The following is a 13,126-nucleotide window of genomic DNA, read 5'->3' as shown; positions in this document are numbered from 1 at the left end:
CAGAATATAGGTAGTAACAGGTTTAATAAGCCGGGTGTGTTAGGTAAACCTCGCATAAGGGTAGTTATAGGCTATTAGGGTATATCGCGGGCAGGTCAGTACTAGTTGTGTTTCATTGTACTGGACTTGACAGATGTTTAGCATTCTGCAGTTCTAGCTCCATGTATGATGCTTATATAACTTATCCATTATCATGGACTTTTTTAGTAGGAAGCTTTTATAGGAATGGGTTGTGGCAGTAGTTTGTTGAATAGTGTATTTTTGTAGTGGATCTATTTTCCTTTATTGTTCCTCTAGAGTTTTGATGTGGTTAGCTTTCCTAGTATAATTTGGATTATTTTTGTGTGATCATAAATTAGCTTACAAGAGGAAATATTTTACGTCCTTGTCCAAGTTGGAATGTTGTATTAAACAAGTCGTTTGTTTTGATATATCAGAAATATGGCTTCCGAGGGAACGGCTCGAGCTAATACTGGTAGTAGTGAAGCAGGAGAACCCATTACTGCACAGCAGATGATGGAACTTCTACGTACGCAGGCTGCAGCTTTTGCGGCCCAGCAACCTCAACAGCCAATAGAGCCAGTGGTAACCTTTAAAATGTTTCAATCTATGCATCCTCCAGAATTCAAAGGAACAGCGGATCCAATTGAGGCCAGGAATTGGCTGAAAGAGATTGAGAAGGCATTTGAATTGGTTCGAGTAGGGAATGAACAGAAAACTGGATTCGTGAGTTACTTTCTGAAAGGCGAAGCTAATTACTGGTGGGACTCTCGGAAAGTAGTGGAAGGTACGGGTACAGTTACTTGGGAAAGATTTACGGAGTTATTTCTTGAAAAGTACTTTCCTACTTATATGCAAGATCAAATGGAAGTTAAGTTTTTAGAGTTGAAACATGGAAATATGAGTGTAGCAGATTATGAAGCAAAATTTACAGAGCTTTCTAGGTTTGTCCCCGACTATGTCGATACCGAGGGGAAAAGAGCAAAACGATTTCAGCAGGGACTGAAACCTTGGATCAGAAGCAGGGTAGCTATGTTTGAGTTGAAAGATTATACAGTTGTTGTCCAGAAAGCAATGATTATTGAAGGAGAAAGTGATTTCTCTCAGAAAGAGAAAGAAGGAAAGAAGAGGAAGATGGAAGCATCTGAAGGAAGTCAACACTAGGGGACTTTTGATAACAGAAGTGGAAGAAGGCCAGAGTTTTGGTTTAGAAGGAGTGAGCAGTTCAGGAAGCCAGAAGCAAGAAGTGTGATACGAAGTAATCTCCCACAAGTGTCTCATCAGGAGCGCGTAATGAGGCCACCATTGCCAGATTGTAAGGTCTGTGGACAGAAACACCTAGGGCCATGCAGAAAAGCTAATATTGAATGTTATAGATGTCATAAAAAAGGTGCACTATGCAACGGAATGCCCAAATATGAAGGCTCCGACAAGTAATATTTGTTTCAAGTGTGGGAAACCAAGTCACTATGCGAGAGATTGTAGAAGTGTATTTCCAACCAACTCCGCAACATCATCCGTCAATCAACCTAAGTCCAGGACTTTTAACATGACTATGAGAGATGTCATTCAGGACTCCAATGTGATTGCAGGTACGCTTTCAGTAAATTCCATGAATGCTATGGTGTTAATTGATTCTAGAGCCACTAGATCTTTTATATCTATGGATTTTATGAGTAAAGTGAATAATAAGACTCAACCATTAGAGCAACCGTTAATGATAGAAATTGCTGATCAACATCGTATCCCTGTAGATAAGATTTGTCCTCAGTGTGTCATAAATATATCAGGACATCACTTCTATGCTGACTTGATACCTTTCAAGTTAAGAGAATTTGATGTTATATTAGGAATGGATTGGCTAGCAACCAGTAATGCTTTCATAGATTGCACGAATAATAAAGTGAGTATGCGAACCTCTGATGGTCAGACTATAGTATTTCAAGGTCAGAGGCAAGCTAAGAAGTTCTTAACCATGATTCAAGCCAAGCGATTGTTACGTCAAGGATATCAAGCCTACTTAGCTCATGTAATAGACAACCGTAATGAGACACCTAAGATTGAAGATATTCCGGTGGTGAATAACTTTTACAGATGTATTTTCTGATGAGCTTTTTGGACTACCTCCAGACAGAGAGATTGAGTTTGCGATTGAGCTAGCCCCTGGAACAGATACTGTATCGAAAGCTCCATATCGTATGGCACCTGTAGAGATGAAGGAATTAGCTACGCAGTTGCAAGATCTTTTAGATAAAGGAGTAATAAGGCCAAGTGTATCACCTTGGGGCGCACCAGTATTGTTTGTGAAGAAGAAGGACGGCAGCATGAGACTATGCATTGATTATCGCGAACTTAACAAACTGACTATCAAGAATAAATATCCTTTACCAAAGATTGATGATCTGTTTGACCAATTGAAAGGTGCAACCTGTTTCTCCAAGATTGATCTACATAGTGGGTACCATCGACTGAAGATCAAGCCAGAGGATATTCTGAAAACCGCCTTTAGAACCTGGTATGGACATTATGAATTCTTGGTGATGGCATTTGGATTAACTAATGCGCCATCAGCTTTTATGGATTTGATGAATAGAATTTTCAAGAAGTATTTGGATAAATTTGTGATTGTGTTCATCGATGATATTTTTATCTACTCTAAGTCTAAGGAAGAGCATGCTGAACATTTAAAATTTATATTGGAGATTTTACGTCAAGAAAAGTTATATGCCAAGTTTTCGAAGTGTGAATTTTGGTTAAGAGAAGTTCAATTCCTAGGACATGTAGTCAGTAGTGAAGGAATTAAGGTAGATTCGGCCAAGATTGAGGCAGTGGTCCATTGGGAAAGACCCAAAACTCCGACAGAGGTACGAAGCTTTATGGGATTAGCAGGTTATTATCGTAGGTTTGTTAAGGATTTTGCTAAGTTAGCCATGCCATTGACAAGACTCACCCGAAAGAATGAGAAATTTGAATGGACAGAAAAATGTGAAGCAAGTTTCCAAGAACTAAAGCAGAGATTGATAACTGCACCTGTGTTAGTATTACCGGATGATCAAGGTAATTTTGTGATTTATAGCGATGCATCTCATAAAGGATTAGGATGTGTACTAATGCAGAATGATAAAGTAATTGCGTATGCATCTCGACAATTGAAGCCTCACGAGCAAAGATACCCAACGCATGATCTGGAATTAGCAGCTATAGTGTTTGCTCTAAAAATATGGAGGCATTACTTGTACGGAGAAAAATGTGAAATCTATACAGATCACAAGAGCCTAAAGTACATTTTCACACAGAAAGAATTGAACATGAGACAGAGGAGGTGGTTGGAATTAATTAAAGATTACGACTGCACGATTAACTATCATCCTGGAAAAGCGAATGTGGTAGCAGATGCGCTTAGTAGAAAAGAAAGATTGAATATGGTGACTTCATCAGAGGAGCTCATCAAAGAATTCGGGAAACTAGAAATTGAAGTATGTTATACGGATTCAATAGATGCTAGGATTTATACCTTGACGTTTCAACCAGAACTATTAGAAAAGATTAGAAGGTGTCAAGAAGAAGTGATGAAACAAGATGCGGATAATCTTACCGGAGAAGAGCTGAGTACTCACAAGGATGATAAAGGAATATTATGATTCTCTTCTAGAATATGGATTTCAAATGTTACAGAATTAAAGAGAGACATACTACAAGAAGCACACAGTGGTAGGTATTCAATTCACCCTGGAAGCACTAAGATGTATAGAGATCTAAAAGAAAATTTCTGGTGGCCAGATATGAAGAAGGATATTGCAGAGTGGGTTAGTAAATGTTTCACGTGTCAAAAAGTTAAAGCAGAACATCAGAGACCAAGTGGACTACTACAACCCTTGGAGATTCCAGAATGGAAGTGGGAACACCTAGCTATGGATTTCGTAGTAGGGTTGCCCAAGACAAAATCCAACCATGATGCCATCTGGGTAATTATAGATAGATTGACTAGGTCAGCTCATTTCCTTCCGATTAATGAAAAGTTCTCTTTAGAAAAGCTAGTACAATTATATCTGAAGGAAATAGTTGTCAGACATGGAATTCCAGTATCTATTGTGTCAGATAGAGATCCTCATTTCAATTCAAGATTTTGGAGACAATTTCAGGAATGTCTAGGAACTAAGTTAAATATGAGTACCGCATATCATCCCCAAACAGATGGACAGAGTGAAAGAACTATTCAAACCATTGAGGATATGCTACGAGTATGCGCTATTGATTTTAAAGGAAGTTGGGATGAACATTTGCCACTAGTGGAATTTTCTTACAATAATAGCTATCACGGGAGTATCGGGATGCCACCTTATGAAGCTTTGTACGGACGAAAATGCAGATCGCCGTATATTGGGAAGAAGTTGGGGAACGAAAGATACTAGGCCCAGAACTAGTACAGCAAACGAAGGAAGCTGTAGAGATCATCCAGATAAGATTGAAAGCTGCTCAAGATCGCCAGCGTAGATACGCAGATCCATTATGTAAGAACATCAATTTTGAGGTGGGGGAACCAGTGTTATTGAAAGTATCCCCGTGGAAAGGACTCATTAGATTTGGTAAGAAGGGAAAGCTCAGTCCTCGATATGTGGGTCCATTTGAAATCCTAAAGAAAGTTGGGAAAGTAGCTTACGAATTAGCTTTACCCCCTGATATGCAGCATATTCATAACGTATTTCATGTGTCTATGCTTAAAAAGTTTAATCTTGATTCTAGTTGTGTTATCGAGTATGAACCAATAGAGATCCAACCTGATTTGTCTTATGTCGAGCAGCCAGTACAGATTTTGGATAAACAAGATAGAGTTCTTAGAAACAAATCTATACCTATGGTTAAGGTCTTATGGAAGAATCCCGTAGTTGAAGAATCAACCTGTGAACTTGAAAGTGAAATGCTTGAGAAGTACCCTTATCTATTTACTTAGTTGATTCTGAGGATGTTAGGTCCAAATACGATTGTAGAAGGGGGGGTTGAATACAATCATCACAAAATAATCGCGGCGGAATAATCTGATTGGAGTATAACTTGTTAATCAGATTTAAATTAATTAATATAACAATTTTTAAGTCGTTATATAATTAATATGGTTCGTTTTAATGTCCACTAAAGTTCGTAGAATAAATTCGACAGGATGTATTCTAGTTTAGTGATTAAAACAACCGAGTGATCAAAGCACTGAAAACTGTGGATATAACGATAGCAAGTTACAAGCAACTTGAAAGTTTACAAGGCAATGAACAATTACAAATGAAGAAGTGAAGGCCTATTTATAGGCAAACCACTTGAACCAGTATGACGAAGGTAGGCATGACAATGCTACAAAGTGCTATGACAATTACATGGATCAGTATGACAATCTAAGCTATTGTCATGCTACAATTGGATCGGTATGACAATCAGAAGCATTGTCATACCATACAAATTTTGGTATGACAAACTGATATGACATGTGACTTGGTGGCTAAGGTATGAAGCGGTATGACAATCTATAAGATTGTCATGCCACTTATATTCGGTATGACAATGTATAGAATTGTCATGCCATGTCCAATTCGGTATGACAATCATAGAATTTGTCATGCCAACTGAAAAATGGAACCTTCCACGTGCGGTATGACAATCTATATGATTGTCATACCGTGCCCAAAATCAATATAAATTGATTTTCTTTTATATAATTAATCCAATAATTATTCACTTAATTATATTAATCATATAAATTCATAAATTAAATTAATTCAAGTGTGAATCAATTTAATAAATAAATTACATAACTTATATAATTATTTTGAGATGTGAATAAATTAAAAGAATAATTATATTGAGCACATTCTTCAGCAGCAGGTCTTCTGACTTCTTTTTAAAGATCTGATTCTTTGTCTTGATTGAACGACCACCTATTGTTGATGCAGAATATTTAATCGGAGTAGCTGACACACAAATGTACTTTCTGGTTCATCTGTATCTAGTTGAATCAAATATTCTTTATCAATTTAAACATTTGAGAAGTGGCTTGTTCGTCGAGTCTTTGTCTTCGTAGTTCTTCTTCATAAGTAGAAATAGATTGGAATCTTCTGAATAAATAAAGTATTAAAACTTTATACCTTCTGGACTTCTGGACGTGCTACAAAATATTATTTGTACATTGAGGCTTGAACATATTAATGAACTTCTTTCAGTGGTGTGCAGCAGCATCCTGAAATTCTTCAGACATATGATTTTAATAAATCACTTGACGTTCATCGTACGGATTCCTTCAATAGAGCTTGCTATTTTACTTTCTTTCTTATCAGAGTTGAGTTAATACTCTTAAATACAAATAGGCTAAACATGTGCCTTTCAATCTCCCCCTATTTGTTTATTAACATAACATGCAAATTATCGAGAGGATGACTCAACTAACTGATAAGACAAAGGATTAAACATGAATTGTAAATAGCAAAAAGTTTCTGGTATTTCATTAAACATTGACTAGAATTCAAACGAGTACATTAGATTACATAAGGATGTTCTTACTGAACATATATTACAAATTCCTTATCAAATCTAAATGTTACATATTTGATGATGTCACAGGTATCCAACTTGTTTAGTGTGCAGAAGCAAATGTCAGAGTTTAGCTGGAAATCAGAGTTTACCGACTGCCAGCTGGATCAGAGTTTATCGATGATCAGAGTTTGCAGGCGGCTGATTTTCAGGAGCAGAATTGGATAAACAAGGAAGTTCAAGATCAAGGAAGATTGTGCAAATCAGGACAGCAAAAGGATAGCTACTGATAAGATTATTTTAGGAAGCAGATAATTGTGAATCAATTAGTAGATATCATGTAACTGTGTATATAAACACAGATTAGGGTTTACTCTAGAAGAGTTAGAACATCGAGAATATTATTCTTGTAACCCAGCAGCTCTTAGTGATAAGTTATAAATCACTAATAGAGTTTTTGACCTACTGAGTTTTGTGAATAAGAGTTTACTTTGTTAATTCTCTTATTTCAGTATTCTGTTATTGATTGTGTTCACTATATTAATTTATATAGTGATTAATTTCGGCCTAACAAGTGGTATCAGAGCCAGCTCTGTTGATATACCTACAGTGAGATCTTAATCACACAATCATGTCTGAAAAATCACAAACTTCAAACAGTAGATATGAGTCACTTAGGGTTCCGGTCCTCAGGGCATCTGAATATCCTATCTGGAAGGTTAGGATGGTTATGTTTCTGGAGTCCACAGATCCAGAGTACTTGGACAGGATTTATGATGGTCCACACATGCCAACAAAGCTCTCTGTTGTAGTTGAAGATGAACCCCAGAAGATGATCCCCAAAGAAAAGAAAGACTATACTCCTGAGGACATCTCATCAATCAGTAAGGATGCAAAAGTAAAACACTTGTTGCACAGTGCTCTAGACAATGCTATGTCTAATAGGGTGATTGGATGTAAAACTGCAAAAGAAATATGGGATGCTTTGGAAATCAGATGTCAAGGAACCAAAGCCATCAAGAAGAACAGAAGGACCATACTTACCCAAGAGTATGAACACTTTGATTCAAAGACTGGTGAATCATTGACTGATCTTTATGATAGGTTTATCAAGCTGCTGAATGATCTATCTCTAGTGGATAAAGAATATGATCTGGAAGACTCAAATCTCAAATTTCTACTTGCTCTTCCTGAAAATTGGGATTTGAAAGTAACCACTATAATAGATAATCATGATCTTGAAGAGATGTCTCTGGATGATATCTTTGGGAGATTAAAAACTTATGAACTTGAGATGGAGCAAAGGAGCAAACGACATGGTGGGAAATCCAAACCAGTTGCTCTAAAAGTTCAAGGAGAAACAGCTGTGAAAAACAAGGGAAAAGCACATGTCACAAAGTCTGATACTGAGTCATCAAACTCTGATGATGACTCAGACACTGATATACCTTCAGACTCTGATGACAGTGATACTGAGATGATGCAGCTGGCAGCATTGATGGTTAAAAGTTTCAAGAAGATCGCTTACAAGAACTTCAATAAAGGGAAGAAGTTCTCAAGGAAAGATAGAAACTCTGATAAGAAGGTCTTCAAAAAGAATGAAGGCAAAGAAGAAAAATCTGGAAAAGCTGATAAGTCTAAGTACACCTGCTTCAATTGTGGTGAGAAAGGTCATTTTGCAACTGAGTGCAAGAAAGCAAAGAAAGAAAAGGAACAAGCCTTTATCACTAAGAAAGGAAGCTGGGCAGACTCATCAAAATCAGAGGAAGAAGTCAACTATGCCTTGATGGCAAACATGGACAACAACACTGAGGCTGTTGAATCTAAGGTACCTCATTCCACTCTTGCTTTTGACACTGAAGATATAACTGAGTTAAGATTGTTTCTCAAAAATATGCATGTTAGTTATAGAGATCAAACTTTAGAAAATGAGAGACTAAAATCTGAGATCTTAGAGGTTAAGAAAAGGAATGATTATCTTGAGAAAGAACTAGTTCAGATGCTAGAAGTTCAGAAGGAAAGAGATGACTCTGTTTTTGTTAAAAATGAACTCTTAAAGAAAACTGCTTCTCTTGAATCAGAACTTGCTAAGGAAAGAGAGATAATCAGAACTTGGACTAACTCGAGAAAAACTACTCAGAATATCTTAGAAAGTGGAAACTGGAAGAAAGGTTTAGGATACTCTGATAAAAATGCAGCTGAGTCACAAAAACAAGAAACTATTAAAATTGAAAGACCTAAGGTTGCTCTAGTAAGATTTGTTGCAGAATCAAAGGTTCATGACAAACCAAAGACTGATAAACCTAAACAGGTCAACATTGGTTTAATGACTCAGAAACAGCTTAAGCATAAGCTCAAGGAGGTTAAGAAAGAAAACAGGATTAAGGAACCTAGGAAAAATAGAAATGGGAAGGTAGGAATAAACAAAAGCAATAATTATATGCCTATTCCAAATGCTCCTAGGAAAACTTATCATAATTGTGGTAATCCTAATCATCTTGCTTCTTTTTGCAGGAAGAATAAGGACATAAATACTATGTCTCCCAAATCAGAAGTTAAGACTAGGAATACTAGATTTAGACCAGAAAATCCTTGTTTTCATTGTGGTAGTTTATGGCATTCCATTTACACTTGTAAGGAATACCATAGTTTATACTATGATTATTATGAATTGAAACCTTCTTTGAAGAAAAAGATTGATTCTCCTGGTTTAAACTCTGTGAAAAAGTCTGTTAGCACAAACTCTGATTTAAACTCTGATAAATCTTCCGCTGCTAGTGTTAACAAACTTAACAAGAACAAAGGATCCAAGCAAGTCTGGGTCCTTAAAACTAATCATTAGTTGTGTATGTGATTGCAGGGCAACAGGAAAAACATCCTAGTTCTGGACAGTGGATGCTCAGGACACATGACAGGAAATAAAGCCCTGCTATCAGACTTTGTGGAGAAGGCTGGCCCAAATGTTTCTTATGGAGATGGCAACATAGGGAAAACTTTGGGATATGGCAATATCAATCTTGGAAATGTCATCATTCAATCTGTAGCTCTGGTCTCAGGACTTAAGCACAATCTGCTCAGCATAAGTCAAATCTGTGACATAGGGTATCTTGTTGATTTCTTTGAAGAACACTGTGAAGTGGTTAGCAAAAGCACTGGGAAAGTTGTTCAGAAAGGATATAGACATGGGAACATCTATGAAGCCAAGCTCTCTTTAAACTCTGAAAGCTCTGCAATCTGTCTACTTGGCAGAGCTAGTATTGAAGAAAGCTGGAACTGGCACAAGAAACTATCTCACCTGAACTTCAACAATATAAATGAGCTAGTGAAGAAAGATCTTGTGAGAGGACTTCCCAAATCAGTTTTTACTCCAGATGGACTCTGTGACTCCTGTCAGAAGGCAAAACAGAGGAAATCCTCATTCAAAAGTAAAGCTGAGTCCTCAATTCTTGAGCCATATCATCTGCTTCATGTTGATCTTTTTGGACCAGTAAATATAATGTCCATTGCAAAGAAAAGATATACTCTGGTCATTGTTGATGAATTTACCAGATATACTTGGGTATATTTTCTACACAGCAAGGATGAGACATCATCTCTTTTAATTGAGCATGTCAAGCAACTGGACAAAATTTCTAAAGATGCAGTCAAGATCATCAGAAGTGATAATGGCACTTAGTTCAAGAATTCTAAGATGGAAGAGTTCTATAAAGCAAATGGAATTAAGCAGGAATTTTCAGCACCTGGAACACCTCAGCAAAATGGTGTTGTGGAAAGAAAGAACAGAACTCTGATTGAAGCTGCTAGAACCATGTTGGAGGAAGCAAAATTGCCAACTTACTTCTGGGCTGAAGCTGTGCAAACTGCTTGCTTCACACAGAATGCAACTCTGATAAATAAGCATGGGAAAACTCCATTTGAGATGGTCAAAGGCAGAAAACCAAATCTCAAATATTTCCACATATTTGGGTTTCAATGCTTTGTTCTGAAAAATCATCCTGAACAGTTGACCAAATTTGATTTAAAAGCTGATGAAGGAATCTTTGTTGGATATCCTCTGTCAACAAAAGCCTTCAGAGTTTACAATCTGAGAAAAATGGTAGTCATGGAATCCATTCATGTATCCTTTGATGATAAGAAAATTACTGGAATGGAAGATTTTGCTCACCATGAGCAACTGAGATTTGAAGATGGAGATGCATTCTCTGACTCCATAAACTCTGACTCTGAAATCATATCAGAGTATGTCACTCCAACTCACCAACCTCAAGCACATGTTGAGGGGGAGCACTTTCACAATGAAAATCTGGATGAAAATGTTGAAGACTCAGCAGAAAACACAAACTCTGATACTGACTCCTCAAACTCTGATCATTCTACATCAGAGAATCATGAGAACACATCTTCAGGGGGAGCATCAGAAACTCAGAATACTCATGGAGATAGCATGAATAATGGGGGAGAGGCATCAGAGAATCAGAATCAGAATGACATTAGAAACATCATGGATTATGGGGGAGGATCTAGTTCCAGAAGTCAACTGCCACATGAAAGGAAATGGACAAAGTCTCATACACCAGATCTGATAATTGGAGATCCAGATGCTGGAGTACAAACCAGAACTGCAACAGCAAATGAATGCTTATTTCACTCATTTTTATCTCAGACAGAACCAAAGAAAGTGGAAGAGGCTCTTAAGGATGCTGATTGGGTAACAGCAATGCAGGAGGAGTTAAATGAATTTGAGAGAAATAAAGTCTGGACACTAGTACCAAGACCAAAGAACAGATCAATAGTTGGTACCAAATGGGTGTTCAGAAACAAAACAGACAGTGATGGTATAATCACCAGAAATAAAGCCAGACTGGTAGCCAAGGGATACTCTCAACAAGAAGGAATTGACTATGATGAGACCTTTGCCCCAGTTGCCAGATTAGAAGCAATCAGAATTTTTTTGGCCTATGCAGCACATAAGAAATTCAAGGTTTTTCAAATGGATGTGAAAAGTGCCTTTCTAAATGGAGAGCTGGAGGAAGAAGTATATGTTGAACAACCTCCAGGTTTTGTAGACACAAAATTTCCAGATCATGTCTACAGACTGGATAAGGCACTGTATGGACTAAAGCAAGCACCAAGAGCATGGTATAAAACTTTGGCTCAATTCCTCTTGGACAGTGGTTTCAACAGAGGTACAATAGACAAAACTCTGTTTTATCTCAACCATGGTAATGACCTGCTTTTAGTTCAAGTTTATGTAGATGATATCATTTTTGGATCTACTAATCCTAAACTCCGTGAAAGATTCTCAAAGCTTATGCAGTCTAGATATCAGGTGAGCATGATGGGAGAGATGAGCTATTTTCTGGGACTGCAAGTTAAGCAGACTGATGAGGAAATTTTCATTAATCAGTCTAAGTACACCAGAAACCTGCTAATGAAATTTGGTATGCAGGATAGTTCAGCTGCCACTACTCCCATGGCAACAGCCACTAAGTTAGATAAAGATACTGGATCACCAGTAGAAATTACTAACTACAGAGGCATGATAGGCTTACTTCTATATCTAACTGCTAGTAGACCTGATATCATGTTTGCTACATGTCTCTGTGCAAGATTTCAAGTAGATCCAAGAGAACCACATCTGACAGCAGTCAAAAGGATTTTCAAATACCTCGAGGGTACAGTTGAGATGGGACTCTGGTATCCCAGAGAATTAGACTTTACACTGATTGGTTACTCTGATGCAGATTTTGCAGGGTGCAAAATAGACAGAAAAAGCACCAGTGGAAGTTGTCAATTCCTTGGAGGAAGACTGGTGTCTTGGTTCAGTAAGAAACAGAAATCAATTTCCACATCTACTGTAGAGGCAGAGTATATTGTTGCAGGAAGCTGCTGTGCTCAGATCTTATGGATGAAAAATCAACTGCTGGACTATGGGTTATCTCTTACACAAATTCCTATTTATTGTGATAACCAAAGTGCTATTGCCAAGACAAGAAATCCAGTATAGCATTCCATGACCAAGCATATCAGCATAAGATATCATTTCATCAGAGAACATGTGATGGAAGGGACAGTAGAACTTCACTTTGTCCCAACAGATCAGCAGTTAGCAGATATCTTCACCAAACCTTTGGCTGAAGCAACATTCACCAGACTTGTAAACGAATTAGGGATGATCTCTGGTCCTCTCTAAACTCTGTTACATTCCTTCATAAGATATCTGTTATTAATTTTTTTTATAAACTTGATCTACAACTGCATCTGTTATTCTCTGATATAAACTCTGATGATTATGCACTGATATAACAAACTCTGATATTTATACTCTGACCTGACAAACTCTGATGACATGAAATTTTTCCTGATAAGTGACTTTCCTGTGAAGAATATGTTGCAAATACTTGAATTAAGTCATAAACTTCTCTAAAGTCTGATATTCGTGATATTACATATGTGGAAATCTATGTCACACACAACATGATTTAAAGCTGTTACCTAGACTACCTTACTTCTTAAATATTAGACATATACTCAGTGAAGAATTTGTTTTACTCCCCTTATGAGCTAAGAGTGAATAAGTCTCAGATATGGATCAACAAAATTTGTTTCTTCT

General features: G+C 37.2%; 1 protein-coding gene across 1 annotated transcript; it reads left to right on the top strand.

Annotated features, from left to right (window-relative positions):
- Positions 1–441: 441 nt before the first annotated feature.
- On the top strand, positions 442–1,164 carry LOC108221465 (uncharacterized). Its single transcript, XM_017395343.1, has one exon. The coding sequence runs from the start codon at positions 442–444 to the stop codon at positions 1,162–1,164; it is 723 nt and encodes a 240-aa protein (XP_017250832.1).
- The last annotated feature ends 11,962 nt before the right edge of the window (positions 1,165–13,126 follow it).

The sequence above is a fragment of the Daucus carota genome, chromosome 5 (assembly GCF_001625215.2).
Source record: "Daucus carota subsp. sativus chromosome 5, DH1 v3.0, whole genome shotgun sequence".
NCBI classification, from domain to species: domain Eukaryota; kingdom Viridiplantae; phylum Streptophyta; class Magnoliopsida; order Apiales; family Apiaceae; genus Daucus; species Daucus carota.
The sequence above is the reverse complement of the archived record's forward strand: the minus strand, read 5'-3'. Positions and strand labels throughout refer to the sequence as shown.